The 25,704-nt window shown below is 41.2% G+C and overlaps 1 protein-coding gene across 1 annotated transcript in view; it reads right to left on the bottom strand.

The window, feature by feature from the left end:
- Positions 1-25,704, bottom strand: part of trdn (triadin) — a 389,006-nt gene that overhangs the window by 186,377 nt on the left and 176,925 nt on the right. The window contains exon 9 of the mRNA XM_041187396.1: positions 24,496-24,555. Coding sequence (XP_041043330.1) covers positions 24,496-24,555 — 60 coding nt within the window. The remainder of the gene's footprint in view (positions 1-24,495; positions 24,556-25,704) is intronic.

The following is a 25,704-nucleotide window of genomic DNA, read 5'->3' as shown; positions in this document are numbered from 1 at the left end:
CACCCTTGGCCACCCAGCCTGAAATTGCGCTGAGAACACAATCTCCCCTGGGAGCGGATTCTAAATCCACTTTTGGGCCTGCTGATTTTGCACACATGCCAAGTGTGGAATTCAGGTCTATGTTTCCATACACAATAAAAACAGAATTACCTGGAGAAACTCACCAGACACAAAACGCACAGAGTCATGGGGCTGGATTTTCAAAGCAAGGTCAGGAACCCGACTCCCAGATAATTTCCAGGCCCTGACCCTGCGCTGCATTCTGAATGTAAATGTCTTAATTGGGCTGGAAGCAAGCTTGGTGCCCAATCATTGGCACTACGTGTAACTGGGGGCATGATCTACCTGCAGAGCATGAGCAGCAAAGGCAAATGGTAGTTATTATGGAGTTTATCGTTGCCTTGCAACAAGAAGAGAGCAGCTAAGTCCTCAAAGGGCCTGCAGCCTCAATACACACAAAAGTAGACAGGTGGCTAATGAGAGGTAACGTTTTCAATCCAGCACAACATCACCCCTTCCACCCTGAGACTTTTCACTTCTTCCCATGCTTAACCCAACAGCAGTGCGCCAATGTGCACCAATTTCCCAATTGAAAATCCCCCCAGCGCCTGTTCACAAGAACCTGAAGGAGCTTAATGGGCTGTTAATTGGTGGCGAGCAGCTTCCCCACAAATCCCACCCCAATGTCTTCCCTTTGAAAATCAGAGCACCAGAGGTGTTGGGATTCAGAGATAATATCTGCAACCATGACTTTAAAATTGTACTGGCACCTGTTCCGGATACCGCTCACAATTGAAAATCTGGTCGGCAATGTCTGTTCCAGGGATTAGACTATCTGGTGTGAGGTTACTTGACAGTTGCAAGGAGTTGACACAGATTGATGATTTTTAAAAATTTGTTCATGGGATGTGAGCATATATTGCCCATCCTCAATTGCCCTTGTTCAGAGGGCACTGCACTTAAGAGTCAACTTCATCGCTGTATGTCTGGAGTCATATGTAGGCCAGACCAGGTAAGTATGGCAGATTACCTTCTCTAAAGGGTATTAATGAAGCAAATGGGTTTTTACAACAATCAGCAATGGTTTCATCATCATGAGGCTTTTAATTCCAGATTCTTATTGTTTTCAAATTTCACCACCTGCCGTGGTGGATTTGAGCCCAGGCTAATGCTCTGGTGACTGGGTCTCTGGATCACTTGTCCAGTGACAAAACATTATGCCACCACCTCCCCATTTGTCTTCTTTTGAAATGAAGAGAAACTAGCTCGACAAAAAACCTTTTTGTTTTAAACAAAAATAAAATACTGCAGATCTGAAATAAAAACAGGAAATACTCAGCAGATCAGGCAGCATCTGTGGAAAGAAGTAGAGTTAACGGGGCTGAGTTATATGCTGAGGGAAGCCTTGCTGCATCCCTTTCATAAGTATCAGGGGCAAGCCTGCCTGTGCTTACCCAGGTCACCCCCACTTTAATTTTTCTGGCAATGTCCTTTAATTAGTATGAGGCAGGAATTCCATCCAACTCCAAGAGGCAGTGCTACCTTATAGGGCTGCCGACCTATCGTAGGTTGGCATCTCTGCATGCCTGCAGGAGCTGTGACCACTGCTGGTGCTGATAGGCCAAGGAGTTTCAAAGCAATGGACCCAGACATTCAGGTACATTGGATTCTTACCAGGGCCAGGCTGACAGGTCCCAAGGAAGGAGGATGGGGGTCATGTTGGACAGGGCAGCAGGGGAAAGTGAGCATGGCAAGGCAAAACTGTGGGGTGGGGTCTCCGATTAGCATCAAAACCAGCAAGAGGCAACCCTCCCTTTAACTTGTCAGCAGCCCACAGGGTTGAAACTGTCAGACTGCATGTTGAGGACCAGCATCTCCCTCCACCCATTAAGTCAGAACAGTGGTGGGATGAGGCTCTTAATTAGGCATTAATTGCCCAATTAAGGGTCTCAATTGGGCCATGACAAGGCAACTCACTTGACACCTCCCCTGCCACTCATAACTTTGCAGTGGAACAGGGGTAGCTGGGCCAACAGCAGGCACACCACTGATGATACATGCCCTAATTTATGCTCTACCTGCCTGCTTTCCTACCCATGTGTTGCCTATAAAATTCAGCCCAATTACTGACCTCTTGAAAGTTGTTGCTCAGTGAATTAAAATTTGATAAAGTATATGAAGTCAGTAACCCTTCATCAGAACTATTTTTTATATATTTTATCAGATTTTAATTAACTGAGCAACAACTTTCAAGAGGTCAGTAATTTGAGGCATTCTGATTATTTAATTATCTTGGTGTTCATGGAATGTGTGACCAGGAAAATAAGTTGAAGGATGGTATATAAACAACATCAAGGTGGACTCAAACACATATTTTAAGCAAAGAATTAGATGGCCCATTGGACAATGCTAGCTTAAGGTGGATTTTGATAGGACAGTACGACCCTGTCAACAAAACATCTACGTCCACCTTATAATGATCACAATATCATAAGAAATAGGAGCAGGAGTAGGAAAGAAGAGCGTACAGGTCATTGTGAAGAGTGATTTGGTGCTACTATTGAGCAAATTTGTCAGTTGCAAAAGAATATGATCAACAAGAGCTGACCACTCACTGGATTATTATATGTATAACTTCTTGTAACATATTTGTGACTAACTGGTATATTGCATTGCTAACTAGTATTCCTACAAAACCTAATAAACACATTAATGTTATTTTGGGTTTTGAGCATTTCCTCATTATTTCACAAAATTCTCATACCCAAGCCTTAGGGTAACCTGTCAAGGATAGAAGGTTACATCTTATGCTATCAAAAATTTAGGGCTCATTATTTTCACGGTGAGCAAAGTTTTGCATTGTCCAGTTAGGTTTTTGATTATGTGCTCCAATGTACAAAGGTGCCTGCCAAGAGCTCACAGGTAATTTTGGATTTTGAATTGTGCTTAAATTTTACGTAGAAAATAAAATTTGAACATTAGAAGGCAGCATGTTTTATGGGGCAGCTAAGCTAGAATGTGTGGCATGAATTTTTGAGAGGTAGCATCCTGCACAGGAAATACAGGACAGCCCTTGAAAATAACTACCTCAAAATCAAAAATGATTATTTCTCAAGACACTCTAATATTGAATATAGTTGAAACAGTTTTGAAAACTGAAATCATTGTTGTCCCATTGAATGTTTTCAACAGCATGACAAGGATTTTTATTAGCTTCTTAAAAATATAAGCTTATCTTATCAATGTCTGTATCGATCATATAGAACATAGAGTGGACACCTAGATGTGCTGCAAAGATGCTTTAATTCATTTTTCTTTCTATTATTTTTCTTGTCATGATTTCTTACTTTTACTCCTTGCAATTTAGGACTTAACATCTACAGACTCAATATAGTAGTCTAATAATGGGATGGCTAGCCTATGAACTCCAGCTCAAAGTATTCAGGATCAAGAGGGAAAGTTGCCTCATTTGAGTAATGTGTGGGTGCCTGAGGTACAAATAATTCACCTTAGGGACATGCCTGACCGTGAATTCCGTTAGGATGCCTGAACTGGGTACAGTGTTTTCCAGAAAGTTATTTTAACAATACCCATTTGCCCCTTTTGTAAGCCCTAGATAAGCTCCAAAAACCTATTCTGTATTTGGGGGTTTAGGCTTGTACCTCAAAAGAGCCCTACAAATATTGACCTGCTGACCACTCTTCCTAGTTTGACTCAATGCCCCGGCCTGTTGTTGCCCACAAAGGCCTGGACAAGGGGGAAACACCCAGTTCATGAATCTCCTTCCCTGACTGTGTCTCCTCTGACTCCACGTCCTTGTCTTGAGTGGACAGATGCAGCATTCCAAAAAAGGTCCCATGGGAACTGATAGGGAAGGTTAGCAGTTAATGTATCCAGGTCCAGACAATTTACTGCCACTTCTGCCACATTCCCATAAAACTAATGGAGGCAGTGCAACAGGAGAGGAACAGAGTTTTGGTGGATTGAACTTTTTTGATTTTTATTATTTCCTTTACGTTTTGTTTTGTTTTGTTTTATCCTTTTCATTTCTCCATATTGTCTTTTTTATTCCCTATGAAACTTTTTGTTATGTTTTCTCCTCTTACTCCACTTATTTTCCTTATTCTTCTCTAACTTGGCCTATCCAGAGAAAGAGTCTTAATGGTGAGCCTAAGATCCAAATAGGTCAGGCTTTTTCCTATTTTTCCTTCTTTCTCCCTTCTTCACCTGAGGATGTCGGCTCATACTGTGAGTGGGCTTCAAATTTCTCAGGTACTACCAACCTTCATGTGCCTCAGCAAAGTGTAAATCTGAACAGTAAACATCAGCAGGCTTTTCCTTCCCTCACAGAATCTCTGAATCTTTGCATATTTAAGCAGTGCTCATGGGATACTAATCAAGATTCGTGCCCCTGGTAATTTTTCAAATCTTCAGTCTGGAGGTACTAGAAATAATTTTCACAGGCATTTCTGACCAGAAGAGTTATCCAATATTCGTTATACTAGATCCCCTTCCCTTCTGTACATCACATACATTTCCAGTGAGTGTCAGGGTGGGTGTAGGAAATTCACATCTGAAACAGGAAAGGGCCTCATACTAATATTATACTTAATTGATCAGAGCTCCAAGTTTGAATCCCTCCAATCAAGTTTCTGCCCCTTCCATAGTGCCAAAGCAGCTCGTATCGAAGTCACTAATGACATCTTATTTGACTGTGACAAAGGTAGACATTCCATCCTCATCTTTCTTGACCTCTCTGCAGCCTTTAACACGATTGACCACACCATCCTCCAGCTAGATGGGACTGCTGTCACATGGTTCTATTCTTATCCATCTAATCAGGGTATCACTTGCAATGACTTCTATTCTCACTCCCTTACCATTACCTCTGGTGGTTTCCCAAGGATCTATCTTTGGCCCCCTCCTATTTCTCATCCACATGCTGTCCTCGGTGATATCATCTGAAAGCACAGCATTAGTTTTCACATGTCTGCTGAGGATACCTAGCTCTACCTCACCAACAACTCCCTCAACTCCTCCACTGTTGCTACATTACCAGACTGCTTATCCAACATCCAGTACTGGATGAGCAGAAATTTCTTCCAGTTAAATATCAGGAATACTGAAGCCACTGTTTTTGGTTCCCATTCCTAATTCCATTCACTAGCTACCGACTCCATTCCTCTCCCTGATAATAATCTGAGACTAAACCAATCTGTTCATAACCTTGGTGTATTATTTGATCCGGAGATGAGATTCTAATCACATATTCAAATGATCACTATGATTGCCTAATTCTACCTCTGTAACATTGCTCCTTGTCTCAGCGCATTTGCAGCTGAAATCCTCATTCATGCCTTCAATACCTCTGGACTCGATTATTCCAATACACGCCCGACTGGTCTCCCACATACTAACCTACATAAGCTTGAGGCTATCCAAAACTTTGTGCCCAGGTCTTAATCCCGTTCCCCTATGGCCCTTATGTTCACTGGCCTACACTGACTCCTCTCGGTTAAGCAACACCTTGATTTTAAAATTCTTGTCCTTGTTTTCAAATCCCTCCATAGCCTTGTTGCTCCCTATTTCATTTTCTCTAAACCCACAACTCTCTGAGATTTCTGCGGCCATCTAATTCTGGCCTCTTGAGCATCACAGATTTTAATCGCACCACATTGGTGGCCACGCCTTCAGTTATCTTAGCCCCAAGTTCTGGAATTTCTTCCCTACACCTCTCTGCCTCTTTAGCTCACCTTTAAGAAACTCCTTAAAACCTACCTCTATGACCAGGCTTTTGGTTATCTAACCTAATATCTCCTTATGTGTATCAGTGTCATACTTTGTTCTATGATGCTCCTATGAAGCACCTTGGCACATTATGTTTTGCTAAAGGTGCTATACAAATATAAGTTTGTTGTTGATGATGTCATTACATTTTTTTTAGCCCATTGGACCATATCTCTTGTTACATCTCTTACACATATAAATGGGTACTGGCAAGTGTTACATTAAAAGCTTGCTGGATATGCAGGTTAGAATTTAATTTGGCAATTTAAATCACATTTCTTTTCCTGCAGGTGAATTCATTTGGATTTATCTTATTTTTCCCCTTCTACACAGCTATGTTGATGAAGGCACTTGATAGAATACCTTTCAAACCAAGACATTGTTATTCTTGACAAACGTCTTCGCACAATATCCCTGTGAAAGCCTTACTGATGTGTGCTAATGGTGAAAGATGAGGAGGCAAGGAGAAACACATGGGCCAGGATTTTACGAACCCGCCGCAGCATCTCTCCCCCGTCCCGGCAGATGCTGCAAGCCATTTAAATCTTCATGCAGTTCAGCAGGACTGTAATATCCCGCCAGGCAGGAGGGGACATAAAATCCTAGCCATGGATGCAGGAGAAACCAGGTTACACTCTAAAAAGACAGTTCCTATCAACATATTGATCCACAATAGCAAACCTATCTGGACTTGTCCAGGTAATATTGAATGTTAAGGTTTGGATTCACCAGGGAGCAGTGACAAAATTTTGCTGCATGTTTTAAGATCAGCTTCAGTCAAAAGTGACACCCATCAAAATCTTATGAGTATGCTAATGCTTATTGAGGGTGTAGAAACAGGATAAATGTTGGGGAAAAAAGGAATTTTTGAGACAATTGCCCATGGAAATCCAAAAAACAGATTCCAAAGATCTGAGTGCCCCTTTAAATGTTACTTCCTATTGATATTTGAAAATCAATCCAGCTAAGTTTTACTCAATGGGTTCAGCTTTGAGCAGGACTTCTGCTTTTGCATGTTAATATTGTACAGGGATCTTAATAATATCATAAGACTCTTATTTACATCTAGGAATGAAGCCCTCAGCTGCCTCAAGGGGGCATCCAGATGCCAAAAACTGTTTGGGTAAGATAGCAGTAATCAGGAATCAAGCAGGAATGGGCAGTACGTTTGGTGCAAATTTAATCTTGCTACTGCTCTGTGCCTGCAGGGAGGGAGGAGTTCAGTTGCCCCTCACATTGTTCAACTACATGGGCAGTTTTTTTTTTTGCATGGCTGCATTTCCCACATCAGCAACTGAAGAATCAAGAGGAAATACATCCCCACCGATCACAGCAGCCCCACAGCTATTTAATGCTTCGAGAAGCGTTCATTGGTTGGAGACAGCACGTCTGCCCCTGGCAACCTGGGGAATTATAAAATATCAGGGATTTGAGGGTATGAGGAGCTGGTTTGAGAGGATTTGAGGCCTGGGGCAGATCGGCCATGATCTTATTGAATGGCAAGGAAGGCTTGAGGGGCCGTATGGCCTCCTCCTGCTCCTATTTCTTTTGTTCTTTTTTTTTGGACCCCACTGCCTGCAAACCCACTGGCAAGGGACCATAAAATTCTGCCTCATGTATTTTCCCGAGCCATGTAAGTGAAAATCTGCATGTGCTAAGATTTAAGCACCACCACATTTTTGTTTACGAAAATATGATGTACTTCTGATTCTAGTGCCTGCTAACATGAGGTGTGCTCTTCCCAACAGTCTGTCAAGCTGCATTTCCTCTCTGATTTACCCCTGTAATTGGAATCTGTGAGGGGAGAAAGCAACATAAGAATATCAGAACATAAGAATATAAGAAATAGGAACAAAGTAGACCATTCGGCCTCTCAAGCCTGCTCCACCATTTAATAAGATCATGACTGATCTTGTGTTGATTTCCACATTCCCATCTAACCCTGATAACCTTTGATTCCCTCGGCTGATAAGAATAACCAGGGCATTGGTGAGACTGCATTTCGAATAGTGTGTGCAGTTTTGGTCTCCTTATTTAAGGAAGGATGTAAATGCATTGGAGGCGGTTCAAAGGAGGTTTACTAGATTGATACCTGGAATGAGTCATTTGTCTGATGAGGAAAGGTTGCACAGACTGGGCTTGTTTCCACTGGAGTTTAGAAGAGTGAGGGGCGATTTGATTGAAGTGTATAAGATCCTGAACAGCCTTAACAAGGTGGACGTCAAAAGGATATTTCCTCTTGTGGGTGAGCCCAGAACTAGGGAGCACTGTTTTAAAATTAGGGCTCCCCCTTTTAGGATAGAGATGAGGCGATTTTTTTTCTCTCAGAGGGTTGTGTAACTTTTCTCTGCCTTAAAGATATTCAATGAACTTGCCTCCACCACCTTCTGAAGCAGAGAATTCCAAAGTCGCACAGCCCTCTGAGAGAAAAAATTCTCCTCATCTCTGTCCTAAAAGGGCGACTCCTATTTTTAAAACAGTGCTCCCTAGTTCTGGGCTCACCCACAAGAGGAAATATCCTTTTGACGTCCACCTTGTTAAGGCTATTCAGGATCTTGTATACTTCAATCAAATCACCCCTCACTCTTCTGAACTCCAGTGGAAACAAGCCCAGTCTGTACAACCTTCCCTCATCAGACAACCCACTCATTCCAGGTGTCAATCTAGTAAACCTCCTTTGAACCGCCTCCAATGCATTTACAACCTTCCTTAAATAAGGAGACCAAAACTGCACAGTATTCAAGATGCAGTGTCACCAATGACCTGTATAATTGAAGCATAACATCCTTACTTTTTTGTTCAATTCTTCTCATAATAAAGGATAGCATTCCATTAGCCTTCTTAATTACTTGCTGTACCTGCATACTAACTTTTGTGACTTATACCAGAACACCTAGATCCCTCTGCACCTCAGAATTATGCAGCCATTCTCCATTTAAGTAATGCTCTGCTACAAAGTGGCATTTACCTCTGGCACACTGGCCTAAAATGATCCAGCTGTGGTACAGTTTGGCCCTTTCTACTTACTGGCTAATGAAATCATGGAAGGGTTTCCGAAGAAAGATCTTTGATCTGAAATGTTAACTCTGTGTTTCTGTCTTCAAAGGTTGCTACCAGGTTTGTTGAGTATTTCCAGAATTTTCTGCTTTTATTTCATGGAAGATATGGTTAGATGTTGCAGATGTATTGCTATTAGCAGATACAGCAACATCGTCTATTGCCAGCTTATCCCTGCTGCTGATCCACGGGCTGTTACCATGCCAACTGATCTACCGGCCCACAAAACCCAGGGCACTAATAAATTTATTTAATCTCCTGATTCAACTGACAAACCTGTCGAAGTAACCACCATGGGTCTGTGTAGTAGCTCTCCAAATATCAGGAGAAATACAAAGACTGGCATTGGGTCCTCTGTCCAGCCATATTTTGAATTTTAAAAAAGGGCCATGACCTGCAGGGCTATGGATCTTGTGCAGGAAGGTAGGATTAGGCTCAACAGCTCTTTGTCAACTGGCATGGACGCAATTGGGCAAATGGTCTCCTTCTGTGTTGTGAATTATGTATAGTTTCCATGATTTCTATGAAGAGGATATTGATAGTTTTATTCAGCTATCTGAATTCTTAGCTAGTTTTCACAAATAATTGAATTATTGAATCAAGGAAACAAAAGAACCATTACATGGGTGGGACACCCAAACCATCCCATAGACAGACCATGCAATGATTTTGCTATTTGGTCTGGGTCAGGCTGAAAGGGAGCAACCAAAGAGAAATCAAAGATCTGAAGACAGTGAAATCAGTCGTTACAAGTGTGGCAAAAATGCATCGCAGCAACTCACCAAGGTTCCTTCGAAAGCACCTTCTGAAACCACAACCTCTACCGCCTAGAAGGACAAGGGCAGCAGACACATGGGATCACCACCACCTGCAAGTTCCGCTCCAAGTCACTCACCATCCTGACTTGGAAATATATCGCTATTCCTTCACTGTCGCTGGAATTCCCTTCCTAACAGCACTGTGGGTGCACCACATGGACTGCAGCGGTTCAAGAAGGCAGCTCACCACCACCTTCTCAAGGGTAATTAGGGATCGGCAATAAATACCAGCCTAGCCTATGATGCTGACATCTGGTGAAAGAATATTTTAAAAAGTAGGCTGCAAGGCAAACCAACTGCTCATCAGTTAGAAATCATTTGACATCCTGGCAAGAAGCCAGGAACTGTGAATGAGCAGAGACATTTAGGGGTCCAAGTAAGAAATCACTAAAAGCTTGTGGGCAGGTACAAAAAATAATTGAAAAGGCTAATGGAAAAGATTAATGGCCCTTTATCTGAAGAAGGTTGAAATATAAAGGAGTTACATTACTGATGTACAAGAGCCCTGGCGAGACCCCATCTAAAGTACTGTGTTCTGTTCTGGGCATCATATCACGGGAGGATACCGGAGAAGGTTCAGAACAGATTCACCAGAATGATACTGAGGCTAAAAGAATTACACTATGATGCCAACTTGCATAGGTTGTACAGGCTCAGTTTATACTAATATAGGAGATTAAGGAGTGATCTGATTGGGTGTTTACAATGATCAGAAGGATTTTATATGGGCCTCAATTTTTCCCTCGTCAGGTGCACACGATCGGCGGGCTTGGGAGCAGCCAGAAAATGGGCCCTCAACCATGATTTCACACTTGCTGGCCCATTAATGGCCAGCCAGCATGAAGTGCATGCTGAAAAGCTCAGTGCTGCCAGGGTGGGAGCGGGCAACGACATCACTACAGGTGCAGGTGAGTGCTTCAAAAGAGCTCCCTTAAGGCAGACAGCTGCCTCATGGAGCTGCAGACCTGCAAATAATGAAATGAAGCACTAAAAACTGCAAGGAAAAGTTAATGCATCACAATCAAGCACCTGAAAGCATACCTCATAAAAATGCCGTCTCCTGATATTTCTTTCTATTTTATTTCCTAATGGAGATTTCACCCCGCCCTTGGATCAGGTTTCATTAAAAATGTAAAGGCCGCCTGGCCGATTCACCCATCTGCTAACAGCAAGGTTGAAAAAGCCACGAAAAATCGCAGACAATTGCACGTTAATAAGCTGAATTGCCCACTTGACTGTCGGCGGGCGCGCTTCTGAATTCTGAGTGCCCGCCGAGTGAAATATCATGCAAGCACATGATGACATTAGGACGCACGCCCAACGTCATCTCATGCGATTTAACGCCCAATTGAGCTGGGCGTGCGCCTGTCCGCAGAACGTAAAATTCTGCATGGTATGTCCTCTGGTTGCAGAGTCCTGAATAAGGGAACTTAACCTTAAAGTTAGAGCTAGGCTGTTCAGGGATGATGTCAGTAAAATGTTGTACAAAGGGTAATGGAAACCTGCAACTCTTTTTCCCAGAAGAACTGCTGAAATTGAACATTCCAAAACTAAGATTGACAGATTTTTGTTAGTCAAGTTCCTAAGAGTTACAGAACCAAGAACTGGCTGCAATTAAGATACAGTTTGGCCAGTCTAACTGAATGGTGTAAAAGGCCCGAGGGGCCAAATGGCCTACAACTGTCCCTATGTTCATTACTATAAACCAGGAGGCTAAGAGAACTTATATGGTATCAAACAACCAGTTCTGGAGTGACCGTCTATGTGGATGGTGTTGCGTTTCTATGTCTGCTTTACAACAAATGCTTCCACAGACCTGAGCTTTTGAATATGAGAACTCTTTGATCCATCATCCTGAAAGATGGAATTGTGAATCCATTTGAAAACCATGTCTGCAAAGCTGACCAAATGCTAATTAAAAATATAGATCTTATTTAAAACAAAAAATAAATAAATGCTGCCCTAGCCAGTGACGCCCATATCCCATGAATGAATGAAAAAAAGAGGCAAACTCACCAATCTCACACCAGGACTAGTAAACTATTAGATGGGTTGGGTTTATTTGAAGATACAATGCGGAATGGCTCAGCAGACAGATCTACTTTATGAATTCAGCAACTATTAGTCAGAGGGACAGAACAGCTGCAATTCCGACACACTACAAGCTGCTGGTCACATGCTGCTACACATCCTGGCTACTTGCTCATTTGCACATTTATTTAACGTGATATCACAACAGATGAACTGACCCTTTTATGGAGCAACCACCAAAGCATCATTCAGGATCTTAGGTAGGTTGCTCACTGCCTGGAACAAGTGGGAAGAGGATGCATGGTGTGTACTATGTCCACTTGTGTTACAAAATCACAATGTGGGTCCTGTAATTGCAATATGCATAATTAAATAGCCTCTCATCCAAAACTGACAGAAGTGCTTTGTGCCTATTTACAGTGCCACCTGAAAATTGCATCAGATGGGCCTTGGCATCCACGGTGTGAGTGAGGGCTCTTCACCCCTCTACCCCTACCCACATCCCACCCCTCTGTGTTCTACTACCAGCCACTTGCTTTTCAGGTGTAAGACAACTGGGCAGCAATTAGAAATCACCTGCATTTTTTTTTGGTCAACCAAGTTTCTGAAGTATGGAAACACAACAATATAATTTGTTTCATCCAGTTAAACCACTGAGGCATACAGAATTTGTGGCTCTCAGTAGGACACTGCTAAAATTTGACTGGCTAGAATCATGCAGTTTATCAGCAGAGAGCTAATTCAGTTTTATGCTGCATATGACTAATGATATAAAACAAAGAATTCAACCAAGGCGGCTTACTTTATTTGCAACATACACGAATAGACTCTCCAGAAGATCAGTTACTGCACCGCCTAGAGGAATAATTAATATTGTGCTATTCTCATTAAACTGACATTACCACACTTTCGTGAATGGTTTATTTTAAAAGCAAATGCTTCACCAAGTATATTATGTTTAAACTGTGCATTTGTGCTTCATCTACACGTGTGTCTATTCGGTGACGAAATGAACCACACAGTGAGGAGCGGACCGAACTTACTTAGAAGGTCCCAAGTTGAACAACTACTAATCACGCTGGATTAGAGGGATTAGTATTCAATTGTTCAACTGTTCAACATTTGATTGTGTGTGTCTGATGACTGTTCTCTATGCTGTTAGTGAAACCCGGGTGTAGTTCCTGAGAAATAGAAATTAAACTGAAAGCAAGAAGCTGTAAGAATGAGAGAGCAGATATTTAAAAAGCACTTGTAAATAAAGCTCCTGATACACATGTAGAAACTGGTGTCATCTCTGCATATCTCAGGGGCATAAAACAACAATTGGCAATGAGATGGAGAACAGTTTAAATTTACTGGCTCCAACACCTTTCCTTTCTTTGCCAAGAGATCCACCCATGCCATAGGATTAGTGGATTTCAAGGTTCAAGATCTACTTGCTCGCTACAAGAATGCACAATCCTGATGTCACAGCAACCCACAAGAAGATGATAGTTGTACATTGTTTCATTCAATATTTGAGCAGCTGAAAAAATACACATCAGCATTTGGTACGGCAGTAAGTCCTCTCAAAAAATACTTTGGGCCAAACAAAAGTGTGATCAATTGATACGCATTCCACCAGAGATGCCAGAAAGCCCATAATGATCAGATACTCTCAAATATGTGCCCAAATTGCAAAGGTGTTCATTAACTCACAACACCATGTCCAGCTTGAGGGGAAAGTGTAACCTATCAGTTTGACACGTGGAGGAATCTACCCTGCATAGTGAGGCACATCATGTGTACACCATTATGGATGGTAAAGCACTAGGTCATATTAAGGAATGCTGAGTTAAGATCGCAAGCATTTCAGTGTTGCATCTTATCGATGTTGGCGCATAAGTATCTATATTAAGCGACAACACTACCATTGTTATTTTAGGCAATTTTCTCTCACTCCATCAACAGACACTCTTAAAGCTTACAATGAATCTATCATTCTGGTTTTAGGAATGATCACAGATCCACTACACTACAAAAATGTCACAGGTTCATATTCTATGTAGCCTAAGACAGAATTAAGCCTTATGGGGGTAAATTCTTTCAATAAGCTTTGCTTCAAACTTGAAGACCCCACCAGAGTACACATTAATGTGATCAATGATACCAACTATATCTTATGGTATTCTCTTTTATTTATTGGGTTTGGGGAGATTAATGAGTACGCTCATGCTCCTCATGTTGACATATCAATTCCACCAATTTCCCAAAATTTGAGATAGCTGCTGTTTGCAATCTGTGCCGAAGTGTCACAGGGTGTGAAAAGGCTCAAAGCATTGAGCAAATCAACTCGTTATCGTGAATATCAAACATAGACATTGCACAATGCAAAAAATGGCAAACATAGACAATGCGTCAACCTTAGAGCAGTCAAAAATCATTCCAGACAAGTATCCACTTCCTATGATTCAAGAACAATTGGCATCATTTCATGATTCCACTGTCTTCATGAAGCTCAAATGTGACAGAGCTATATTTTGATGCCACTACTGGAGCAAAGCCCATATTTTGCAGCCTTTTTTTTTACTCATAAAGGTGTATTTCCATACCACAGAATGTCCTATGGACCAAGTTCAGCACCCAGTGCATTCCAGAAGTTCATTTCTTCAGTCTTATCAGATGTTGAGGGGATGCTCAACCTACTTGATGATGTCGTTGCCTATGGAAGGGTGTTTTGATCCTGGGCCAGATCCCTGACTTTTTGGTATGATCCAGTTAGGGACCAGTAACATTTTGTTCAAAGTAGACAAAGTTTGAGGTGCAAGCCACATATGCCACAAAATTCCACGGGTTTTAAACAGAAACACAAACTTTACTATAGAAGATCAGAAAGATATAGCAATTTACAATGTCTATCTTATGCTCTAACATTCAGGGTTAATATGAGGTACATGTGAATTAACAGGCAAACTGTGGTCGAACACATCACACAGCACAATAAATGGCAGATGCGACCTAAGCAGATTCCACAGATTTCTCAACAACCTACCCAGGTTTCAGTAAACACCGTGAGTCAACCAAACTCATTCAAACTCTGTCTCTCTCATGAGGGATTCTAATCTTCACCTTCAAAGATCTTGCATTAGAATTCTCTCCAAAAGTCTCTCCAACTCAGATGGCTTCAACAGCAGCTCAGGGTTTCAGTCTCATCTCCTGAGATTCCATTCCTCTGGATTCCCAAGCCTGCACTTCAGCACCAATTCACAAACACAACTTCAGCTCTTTGGCCAAGCCAAGCAGGACACTACTGCTCCAAACGTTTACCTTCGCCCCAACGGCCCTCAGCACTGAGTTACCAACCTTCTGCTGTCTTCTTAGGTCTTCAGGGCTTCTCCTAAGCCCTCATTACTTAAAGTCTGTCAACTGGATCCCTTTTTCTGCTTGGAGCCTCTTTCTCTGCTCCTCTGTCTTTCTTCTTACCTGGGATCCCTCCCTGTCCCCTGCCTGAGACTCTTCTCAATAATGGTGCTCTGTTCCTCAGGTCACATGATCCAATTTTTATGCTGTTTCTTTTTTATATAGGTGCACTGGGCCCGTCCTCAGCCCAAGGAACTACAAAATGGCGGATTGTGCATGTGACGCCTGCTCCTGGTCCGTACATGCACAAAACTCCCGAGGCCTGTTGGGAATTGAAGCTCCTGGCCCCTACTCACTGATAAGTTAAGTTTGAATTTCACAACAAGGGATGAAGCAGAACATGATCAGTGGTTATCACTGGGACTCACTCAATGCAAACAACACAATCTAACTCAACAAGGACAAATGTACAACTACAGCATCTGAGATTGACTTTCTAGGCTAGAAAGTGACAACAACTGGAGTAAAGCCTACACACGACAATGTCAAAGCCATTCATAGACATTTGACTCAATCTAACATGGAAGAATTGGTATCATTCCTTGGTATGACTGACTTTTATCACAAATTCATTCCTATGTACACAGAGATTGTGTAGCCTCTTCGAAAGCTACTGCACAAAGATGGACGACAGGAATGGAAAATTGCACAGCAACAGTATTTGACAAGTTAAAGATGAAGATAGTGTCTCCACTAGTCCTTACATTTCTGTATGTAGGTTGAAATGCCCATGTCACAACTGATGCGTCAGGATGTGAGAGAAGCTGTACTCTCAGTACATTGGAGGAAGCCGAAGACCAATTGCTTACACATCACTCCTGTTGTTGGAAATTGAATGAAAACGGACATTGTAATACAACCTGCAATCAAATGGTGGCATCGGACAATTCAACAGAGGGCTCAAAGTCAGTTTGAAAGCTAGTATATCAGAGGGAAAAGCATTTAACTAATCCAACCCTTCACTCTCTGACTGGAAAGATACCTGCTGAACTTACGACTAGTCATAACTTTCACATGTCACTGACCATTTTTAAACCATCACCACCATTCAACAAGAATGTCAGAGCAAAAGCAGAATAATTGGCAAAGTGACAAAGTAAAGCAAAAGCATAGTTCAACAAGCAAATACATCAAGCAAAGAAACACGATTTGAAGTTGGAGTTTGGGTTTGCATCAAACGGAAAAATCACAACCGCAAACTCGAATCATATCTATCTGGAACAAAGCAGATGAAGTGGTTGCTAAATACCAACACTTATCTGTTGAATGACAGCACAAAGTGGAATGTGAGACACTTAATAGTAATTAGACCAGGGGATCACGAGGACAGTGATTATGAGGATACATTTCCCCTTTCCAATGTGTGCCCGCAATGTTGTTAATCTGCCTCATTGAGCTGATCATGCAGAACCACAACCTCAAGTTCATAGATCTGAGTGCCATCATCAACAGCCTTCATATCTCAAAGACTATGGGTGGAATTTTTCAGGATTTGCATGAAGTGAAGCAACGGGCAGGTAAAACGATATTTTACCCGCTGGCCACAATGGCGGCTTTTCATGCCGCATCATCTCAAACCTGCTGCATTAATTATGCATTCCCAGGAAAAGCACCATTTCGATGATGGGCGAGCTCTGATTCGCCCACCACACCGTCACATCATCACTTCATCACACCGGGTGCCACATTTAACCCACAGCCGCACGTACACCTCTCAATGCTTCCAGCCCAGGACTGTTGTAAAGATGACATGGCCCAGAAAGGCAAGAAGGCTGAAGCGCCCAGGTTTGGTGGCGCATTCCTCGAGTGCCTTTTTTAGATGCTGAGGAGGCCTGCCATCATGTCTTCTACCCCTGCTCTGACCACAGAAGGGGCAGCAACATTGTCACTCCGGCTTGGAAGGCAATGACAGTGGTGATCAGTGCCAATGCTGCACAGAAGAGGTTGGCCATCCAATATAGATAGAGGGTGAATGATCTCATTCATGCCGCCAGGGTAAGGCAACCATCTCATCACTCTCGACGCACACACTCAAGCCCATCACACATTCACTGGCATCTCGCTCACTGTCAACTCAAGGGAATCACCACTCACTCTTTCACACACACCCTCACATCTCCATCTGGCCTCATCTGCTCTGGAGACAGCCTCCTCTGCCCTCACCATCGTGAGGACATTTGCACAGATTAACTTGTGTCCCCAAACAAATCCTGGGATACCCCCCTTCCCCAGAACAGCCCTCACCCTGCAGCCTCTTCCCTTGCTTGAGGCCACTTCTCTCCCTTTCCCAAGCAAGCCATAGCCCTGCAGCTGTACAAAGCCACCCTGCCTTCTGGCTGGGCTGGTAGATAGACAGCCTCCCTGAAAATGCTGTGGTGCTGTCTGCGAAGCCTGGCACTGATGGTTGCGAGTGCTGGCTGAAGCAAGATAGGCAAACAAACCTTGAAATCCCAAGCAAAGTGCAGCCCTCCAGGTGCATGTCATTTACGTGCAGTTGTGAAACACGCCGGCGTGATTGGGCAGACGATCCAACATGGGTACATGAGTCCGGCAGTCTAGCCTTTAATGCAGATGTATTACACAGAGGTTCCTGACATCCAATGGTGGGAAACACAGCCCACCATCGACAGGAAAGGCAGACAATTACAAATTGGTTTCACGATTTTTGGCCTTGTCGCCATATTGTTTGCTCACGCCGCCGAGTACACCCAATGCCAGCGGGCATGGAAAATTCCGTCCTATGTCTGTACTTAGAGAAAATGAACACACTGAATTCTAAGAAAAGACTTGTTGTACATATACAGGTTTTTTTTTTAGAAGTCCTTTGATGTTACAAGGGGGAAAAGATGAAGCATTTAATTGATCGGCTGTTTGGTCATTGATTGTGTATGCCTACTAACTGTTCTCTGTCCTATTACTCAAGCCTGGGTGTGGTTGCTGAACAACAGAAACTAAACTGCAGTGGTTCAAGAAGATGGCTCACCACCATCTTCTCAAGGGCAACTGGGGATGGGCGATAAAAATGTTGGCCTAGCCAGCAATGCCCACATCCTGCAAAAGAATAACAAAAAAAAACTGAAAGATAGAAAATATAAACATGAGAGCAGACATTTAAAAGCACTTTTAAATAAAGCTCCTGTGACACAAAGAAACTGGTGTCATCTTTTCATACCTCCAAGGCAAAAAACACAACAGGGAAGGTATAATCCACCACTGTTCCCAATCCTAACTGCTGTCCAGTAACCGTAACCTCTGATGTGTGTGTGTGTTTGTTTATGTGGTATTTGTATTTGTGGCTGTTTGTGTGTGCATGTAGACTCATGGAATGGTTGCAGCACAGAAGGATGCCCTTTGGCCTGTTGTGTCCATGTCAGCTTTTTGCAAGAACAATTCAACTAATAAGTGCTTGTGCCTCTTTTTATGTGTGTATGTGTGGTCTATTTGTGTGCATGGATAGAGGGTTGGCTAACCAACAGAAAGCAGAGAGTTGGGATAAATGGGTCTTTTTCTGGATGGCAAAATGTAACTAGTGGGGTGCCACAGGGTTCAGTCCTTGGGCCCCAACTATTTACAATCTATATTAATGACTTGGATTCAGGGATAGAAGTAACTATAGCTTAATTTGCAGATGACACCAAAATAGGTGGGAAAGTAAGTTGAAATAAAGAAATAAGAAATTTATAAATGGATATGGACAGGTTAGGTGAATGGACCAAAATTGGGCAGATGGAGTTTAATGTGGATAAGTGTGAGGTTATCCATTTTGGTCAGAAGAATAAAAAGGTGGCTTATTATTTAAATGTAGAGACACTTCAGAATGCTTCAGTGCAGAGGGATCTGGATGTCCTCCTGCATGAATTGCTGAAAGCTAGTGTGCAGGTATAGCAGGTAATAAGGAAGGCAAATTGAATTTTGGCATTTATTGCTAAAGGAATATAGTATAAAAATAGGGAAGTGTTGTTGCAACTGTACAAGGCATTGGTGCGGCCGCACCTGGAGTACCGTGCACAGTTTTGGTCCCCTTACTTGAGGAAGGATGCAGTTGCACTGGAGGCGGTTCAGAGGAGGTTCACTAGATTGACTCCAGAGATGCGGGGCTTGTCTTATGAGGAGAGATTGAGCAGTTTAGGCCTCTACTCGCTAGAATTTAGAAGGATGAGAGGAGATCTAATTGAGGTATATAAGATGCTAAAGGGGATAAACAAAGTAGACGTGGAGCAGATGTTTCCCCTTGTGGGGCATTCTAGAACAAGAGGCCATAGTTTTAGGCTAAGTGGTAGATTTAAATCAGAGATGAGGAGGAATTACTTTTCTCAAAGGGTCATGAATCTGTTGAATTCACTACCCCAGAGTGCAGTGGATGCTGGGACGCTGAATAAGTTTAAGGAGGAAATAGACAGCTTTTTAATTAGTAACAGGTTGAAAGGTTATGGGGAGAGGGCGGGAAATTGGAGTTGAGGCCGAAATGAAATCAACCATGATCGTAATGAATGGCAGGGCAGGCTCAAGGGGCTGAATTGTCTACTCCTGCTCTTAGTTCTTATGTTCTTATGTGTCTATCTGAATGTATGGGGCTGAATTTTACAGGCCAACCATTGGCAGCGTGCCAATCTCCAGTCCGCCCGCCATTGCCCCCCCAGAGTTTTACAGTCAGTGGTAGATCACCTGCCCTTGGCCAAACTGTGGCCTTTAAGTGGGCCTCCTGCAATATTGGCAGTGGCCATCTATTCTATTGCGGCGAATAGCTGTTGGCTTCTGATTGGCCAACAGCTCTATGAGATGGGACTTCCTTCTGGAGACATACGGTCGAGCAGGCAAACGAAAGTGAAATTTACACTGGGGGTGAAGAGCCTCAGTGTATAATTCGTGCATATGTGTGTGTGTGTGTGTGTGTGTGTGTGTGTGTGTGTGTGTTGATAACGCTCCTGTAAAACACCTTGGTATGTTTTACTACATTAAAAGCATGTAAATGCAATTTGTTGCTGTTTTTGTTCTAGTCCCTGGTCATGCTTCTCAACACGTTTATTGGGCAGGATTTCACACTTGGCCTGCGGGTCCACACCAGACATGCCCGAGTGTGAAATAGCGCATGATTAATTAACCTATATTTTTTGCAGTCCATCCAACATTATGGTTGGTGGGTGGGCAAATCAGCCAGATGGCCTTTGGATTTTTGAGGAAACCTCATCCATGGGTGGGATGAGGTTTCCGTAATTAAATTTTTAAAAATTTAGGGGACATAATTTTTCAAATGCACATGTTAAGGTGAGTAAGTTAGCTGTGTGAACATTTTTTCCGGAATTTTAAAAACTATTCATTGGTCTAAAATACTTCAGCTCCCTGAGGCTGCTCTCTGCCTTCAGGGAGCTTTCAGTGCACACTCCCCAGCCCGCTCGCGCTCCTCCCACCATCCCCCCCCAACACACCCTGGCAGTGCTGAGCATCTCAATGCACCTTTCACACTGGCTGGCTGTTAATTAGCCAGCCAGCATGAAAAAGCTGTCAGGGGCCAATCGTGGGTGGCGGCTGTTTCCCAGCCGCTCCCGGGCCCACCGGATGATCCAAAAATCCTGCCCTATGTGTTTCCTATAATTCTGTCGTGTTTTTAGTGACCGTGCTCCACTGGTAGAGTAGGTTTACTCCCAAAGAAAATATCTTTGAATTCTATGAGCTATTGGACTAGATTAAATAACCCCAGTCCCATGGTTTTCTTTGTTTCCTTCTGGATTTTATTTTGCCCCCTTAACACTGTTAGCACATGTTGTCACATTCATTAGCATGAGTTACTACATATCAGCAGAGAAAAATTGCCTCGTTGAGACTGCAGATTTGAGTAATTTCAACCAATTTCTAATTGGGCATGTCAGTTTACTATCAGTGTCAAGTTAAAATGCTTCCATCTGGGAAATAAGTCAAGGCATTTACTGCAGCATAATTATCAAGAGCACTTTGATGCTTCCAGGCTAGAATATCACTCCAGTGACACCAAAAACAGAACTCAATTATAATGGACCCTTGAGCAAACTTTGGATCTATCTTTCCCTTACCACTTTGCAATCATTCAGTGACCACCTTTGTAAAACTTGGTTGTCAGGTTAATTATTTTTGACACTGAACTAATCATATTGCAAGAGAAAAGGTGAGAAACAGATGTTTGCCCCTTATTCTGAATGACTTTTGAGAATTTTTTGCGAATTCTTTGGTAGAATATTTTAAATGAATATTAATGGAAACAATGTTGTTTATTAGTGTAGGCATTGTGGAAAAGTGCAGCTTTGACCAAAAATGTGACTTCTAAATAATATTTTTCAAACCATTTAAAAACAGAAGTTTTAAGATACGCCTATGATAAAGATTTAATATCAGTCACCAAATCCCTTGCTTACTATCAAATTTTATGTAAATTTCTATGTGTTGTACTTTTTAGCCAGTAATGTTATTAACATTTGAGTTTATCCTCAGAACATAATAAATATTTGAAGCCCAGTCCATGTATAATTGTCTCACCGCCCATCAACAACATTAAGGAAAAAAATTAGTGGATTAGTAAGGGAAAAGAGGATATAGAATGGTAATCCAGAAAATCTGTTAGTAATTGAATGTAAACAAGTGCTTATTGCCAAGCAATTCTTACCAGTGTATTTACATTATTCTGAATAAAGTGGATTTATGGGTTAGTTGAACTACATTGTATAACTGAGTGGCAAAAGGCAATGACAGTGAGTAGTTTATACACCTGAATTTTCAAGATTAGTTTGTGCAAAATTATTTACAAACTTTCAGTCAAGACAACAAACAAGTAAATGGAAACATGCAACAGAACACATTATCATGTATTGTATGAACATGATTTGAACAGTACAGACGCAGCAGTTACACAAGTTAATATATTTGAATCACCAGATTGTAGCATGATAACTATAGCATTTGGATAATGTAACTATTTTGGGGATTTAAAGTAAATAAATCAATCAAGCATCAAATCATGTTCATATTCAAACTTTATTGGTAGCTGAAGCTAATTACAGAGCTTGTCATTATTAGAAAGAGACTCCAATGATTGAGAAAAGTTCAAGTAAGTAATAACAGTAACAAGGTCATTCTAATCATTAAGAAAAGTAACCATTGGTGTTTAGAAATTATTGAACGTTTACTAAAACACACATTTATGTACATAACAGCACAGAAGGTATGAGAAATATAAAGCTTCCGTGAGGGATGAAACTTTTATTTCTGAACTCAGTTCAGTAAGAGTAATAAAGCACAGATCATCTCTAGCTCAGTACCACCTTAAAAAAAAACTTCTTAAAATCAGGTCAATTCCCAATCATTCAGTACAAAAGAGCTGATCTCAAATTGTGGAGCATTCAGAGCAGGAGGGGATAGGATTGGCTAGGAACTAGCTATGGAATCCTTGGCCTGAGGCCAGGCCTATTTTAACTCCAAGTCCTCATTGACATTTGTCTGCAGTGCTTCCCACTCAAAGTCAGTAGGACTGATATAACAGCCAGCTGGTGGGAATGGAGAATTGTATGGGAGACTCTGAAAGAAAACTGTCCCTGTATAAGGTTGGAATTCTCCAAAGAGTTTTCAGTGGTGAAAGGGAGAGGGCAGCCAGGGCTGGGTAGAACCAAGGGTTCCTTGTGAGGCCTGGGGGAACACCCTTCCTTGTCAAATGCAGATTTTTTTTCACATAGTTCTAGTTAGATTTCTTAATTTAGATCCGGCTTTCAAATATTTAGTAAAGTATTGTATTCATGTGCACTGGGTAAACTGTATAGTAACAAAGGTGGCTTAAAGTCCAAAATAAAAACTGTCAGTTAGTTATTGTCCAAAATATTCTTGTACTCATTTTTAAGACATGTAGAAATATATATAGTCCAAAGACAGCATGCAGACAACAGCAGTATGTGGAAAGACCCAATTCATCAGACCTATAGATTACAATTTAAATGTATACAGTATAACTCAAGCCTCTATGAACCTGATATTCATCTGCATAAGTGCAAACAATTAATATTGCTGTACGTTATCATACAAGCATTTTCCAAAAATGCTGAATAGTTAAATCTGAAAACCATGGTGACCAAATAAAACACTTATAGTCTTTTGTTATTCTGACACATAAGTGCATGAACTCAGAGTTTACATGGGCATTCATAACAGTCCCCAAAATTATATGCAAACATCTACAGGATGATTCCACAGTTCAGATCATCCCTTATATCAGCATCCGGTCATAGAAGATACCTGTTCCATGTGTCAATCCTTCCTTTCCCCAGTGCAACTCTGATAATAATCACACCACTTACTATTTTTTTCTTGTTCTGATCAATAAAATTGAATATAAAAAAAAACTAATTTGGAAAGCTGCTAAAATCTTTAGCACACATGCAAACCTGAGTGTGCCATGACAAAAACCATCAAACAGCTTAACTGGCTGTTCACACTTCATTTCATTGAAGTAACAAAGTGAGTGTTATTTTTTTCTAAATTTAATCTAAGTGTATAAACAATGTTTTCAACACCAATGTGGTTATTATTTCACGTATTGGAAAACTAAAATGTAGTTTGGACAAAGAATAACATTTTCCAGAGCTACAAATATGGTGTAATTTGGATAAAGGAGAAACTTAAATAATGCAATAGTCTCATCTTTTTGGAGCCTCTTAATTATGCCAAACAGTTTTTTTCTGTAGAATACAATCCCTAGGGCAAATGTTATTACACAATATTTGCCTGCACACTATGGAACTTGATTAGCACTTGATTTTTTTAAATAAATACAAATAACAGGGCAGAACAGAAGAACAACTTTCTCTTTGCTTCTGTTTCTATGTTTGAGTTCATGGCGATGGTTAAATGACAGACAGACAGTGAACTAAGTGCCTTTATACTTGAATTGTTTCAAGCAAAGCAGCCAAAATAAAAGGCCATCCAAATTCCTGCCATGCTGGGGTCTACTATTTTGTTTTTTTTATAACATTATCAAACATCACAATGTAACAATATATGCTTCTGGCTTGTATGTACCAAGGCCTTTTACAACTGTTACCTTAAACCTTTTGCTTCCTCCAACCTTTAGTTGAAAAACATGCCTCACAAGAGGCAGATGTGCTGTCCTTTTAACCTAAAAAAAATTCTGCAGGGAGTTCTATTAACATTGCGAATGGCAATTGCCATGGTATTACACTATCTAATATGATGTTTACATTCCAAATAAAAACATTAAGCCAGATCCTTGGGGCAACTTGAATTTGAAATATTTGCAATGCTTGTAGGTGTTACCTACAATGATCAAAATCTCCAGCATCAGATCCTATTAAATTCAACAATAGCAGTGTATGAAACAAGGGGGAAGAAGTCAAATTTGGTAAGAATGTTATAAGGATTATAAATGTACCTGGATAAATATCCCCAAGAGTGTACATGTCAATCACATAGCGACAGAACTGATATTGATCTGGCAGAGCAGAAGGAAAAAAACAGCAATGAAGACAACGTACAATGAACAGAATGATAGCTAAATGGGACTAGTGAATTTGCTTTCATCAGCTTCAGCTGTAAAGGGAACAGAACAAACTGTTCTGATCACTACCAAAATTACCACAGACTTTATATTAACTTAGCAACTCTGATGTGTTTGTGCTTCATTTTCTTTGAATTTAGTTTTGTATTAAATCCTTTGGCATCAAAAGGCCAGACTAACATTCATCATTTTAAAAAAATTATATCATTTATAACGCAGAATAAAGAAAATTTGCAAACGCGAAGAACAATCTCTCATTCAGGTTATTATTGGAAATTGACAAAGGGAAAAAACAAATTAATGCAGGAATGTAAACACAGTTTTCAAAGGTTGTTTGTTGTTTACATTCTTATACTTTCTCTTAATTGCTTATTGGCTCCCCATCAAATTAACTGTTGTAAAAATACACGAAAGCAAATTCAAAGAGAGTCTAGCAAATTTGTATTTCCAGGAGATTTGGCAGGACTTTTAAAAAGTATCACAGTACTCAACCGCAGCCTGGCAATGACTTCCCAGAAGAGGTCTTACACAATGTTACTTGGTGTGCTTAAAAATCATATTGGGACCTGAGTCCTGAGTTATTGGGCAAGTTCAACATCCAAACCTTATTTGAACTGTTGAAAAAGTAAGAAAGTATTTTCACATGATATTAGTTCTTTCTCACAGGTGTTAGACTCACTTTTTACCCCTGCGTGTCTTTTTAAAATGTCAAAATGCAGATTAACTGCCAGCACTAAAAATATATAAAGTATAGTTATATGAGTCAAATGAGTTGATAATAATCATGAGCTTTACAAGATTAATTTGCAGGCAGCTAGCAACAACATATTTTCCATAGCTAAAAATGTTGGTGTAAAAATGAATGTCCTTTAAACAGCTTTGATAATGCATTCCATGAACTCGCTTACTTTTCATTAGGCAATTAGAATAGTTATTATTGGTTTCTCTGAATGAATTTCATGCTGGTTAAATGGGCATACTGAAAAGGATATTTTCTTTCCTCATAGGATTATGATCTTTAGAATCAAGAGACTGCAAGCCCCAAAATGCAGATAATAGCTGCTGAATTTTATCCTAGAAGGA

The sequence above is a fragment of the Carcharodon carcharias genome, chromosome 5, assembly GCF_017639515.1.
Source record: "Carcharodon carcharias isolate sCarCar2 chromosome 5, sCarCar2.pri, whole genome shotgun sequence".
NCBI classification, from domain to species: domain Eukaryota; kingdom Metazoa; phylum Chordata; class Chondrichthyes; order Lamniformes; family Lamnidae; genus Carcharodon; species Carcharodon carcharias.
The sequence above is the reverse complement of the archived record's forward strand: the minus strand, read 5'-3'. Positions and strand labels throughout refer to the sequence as shown.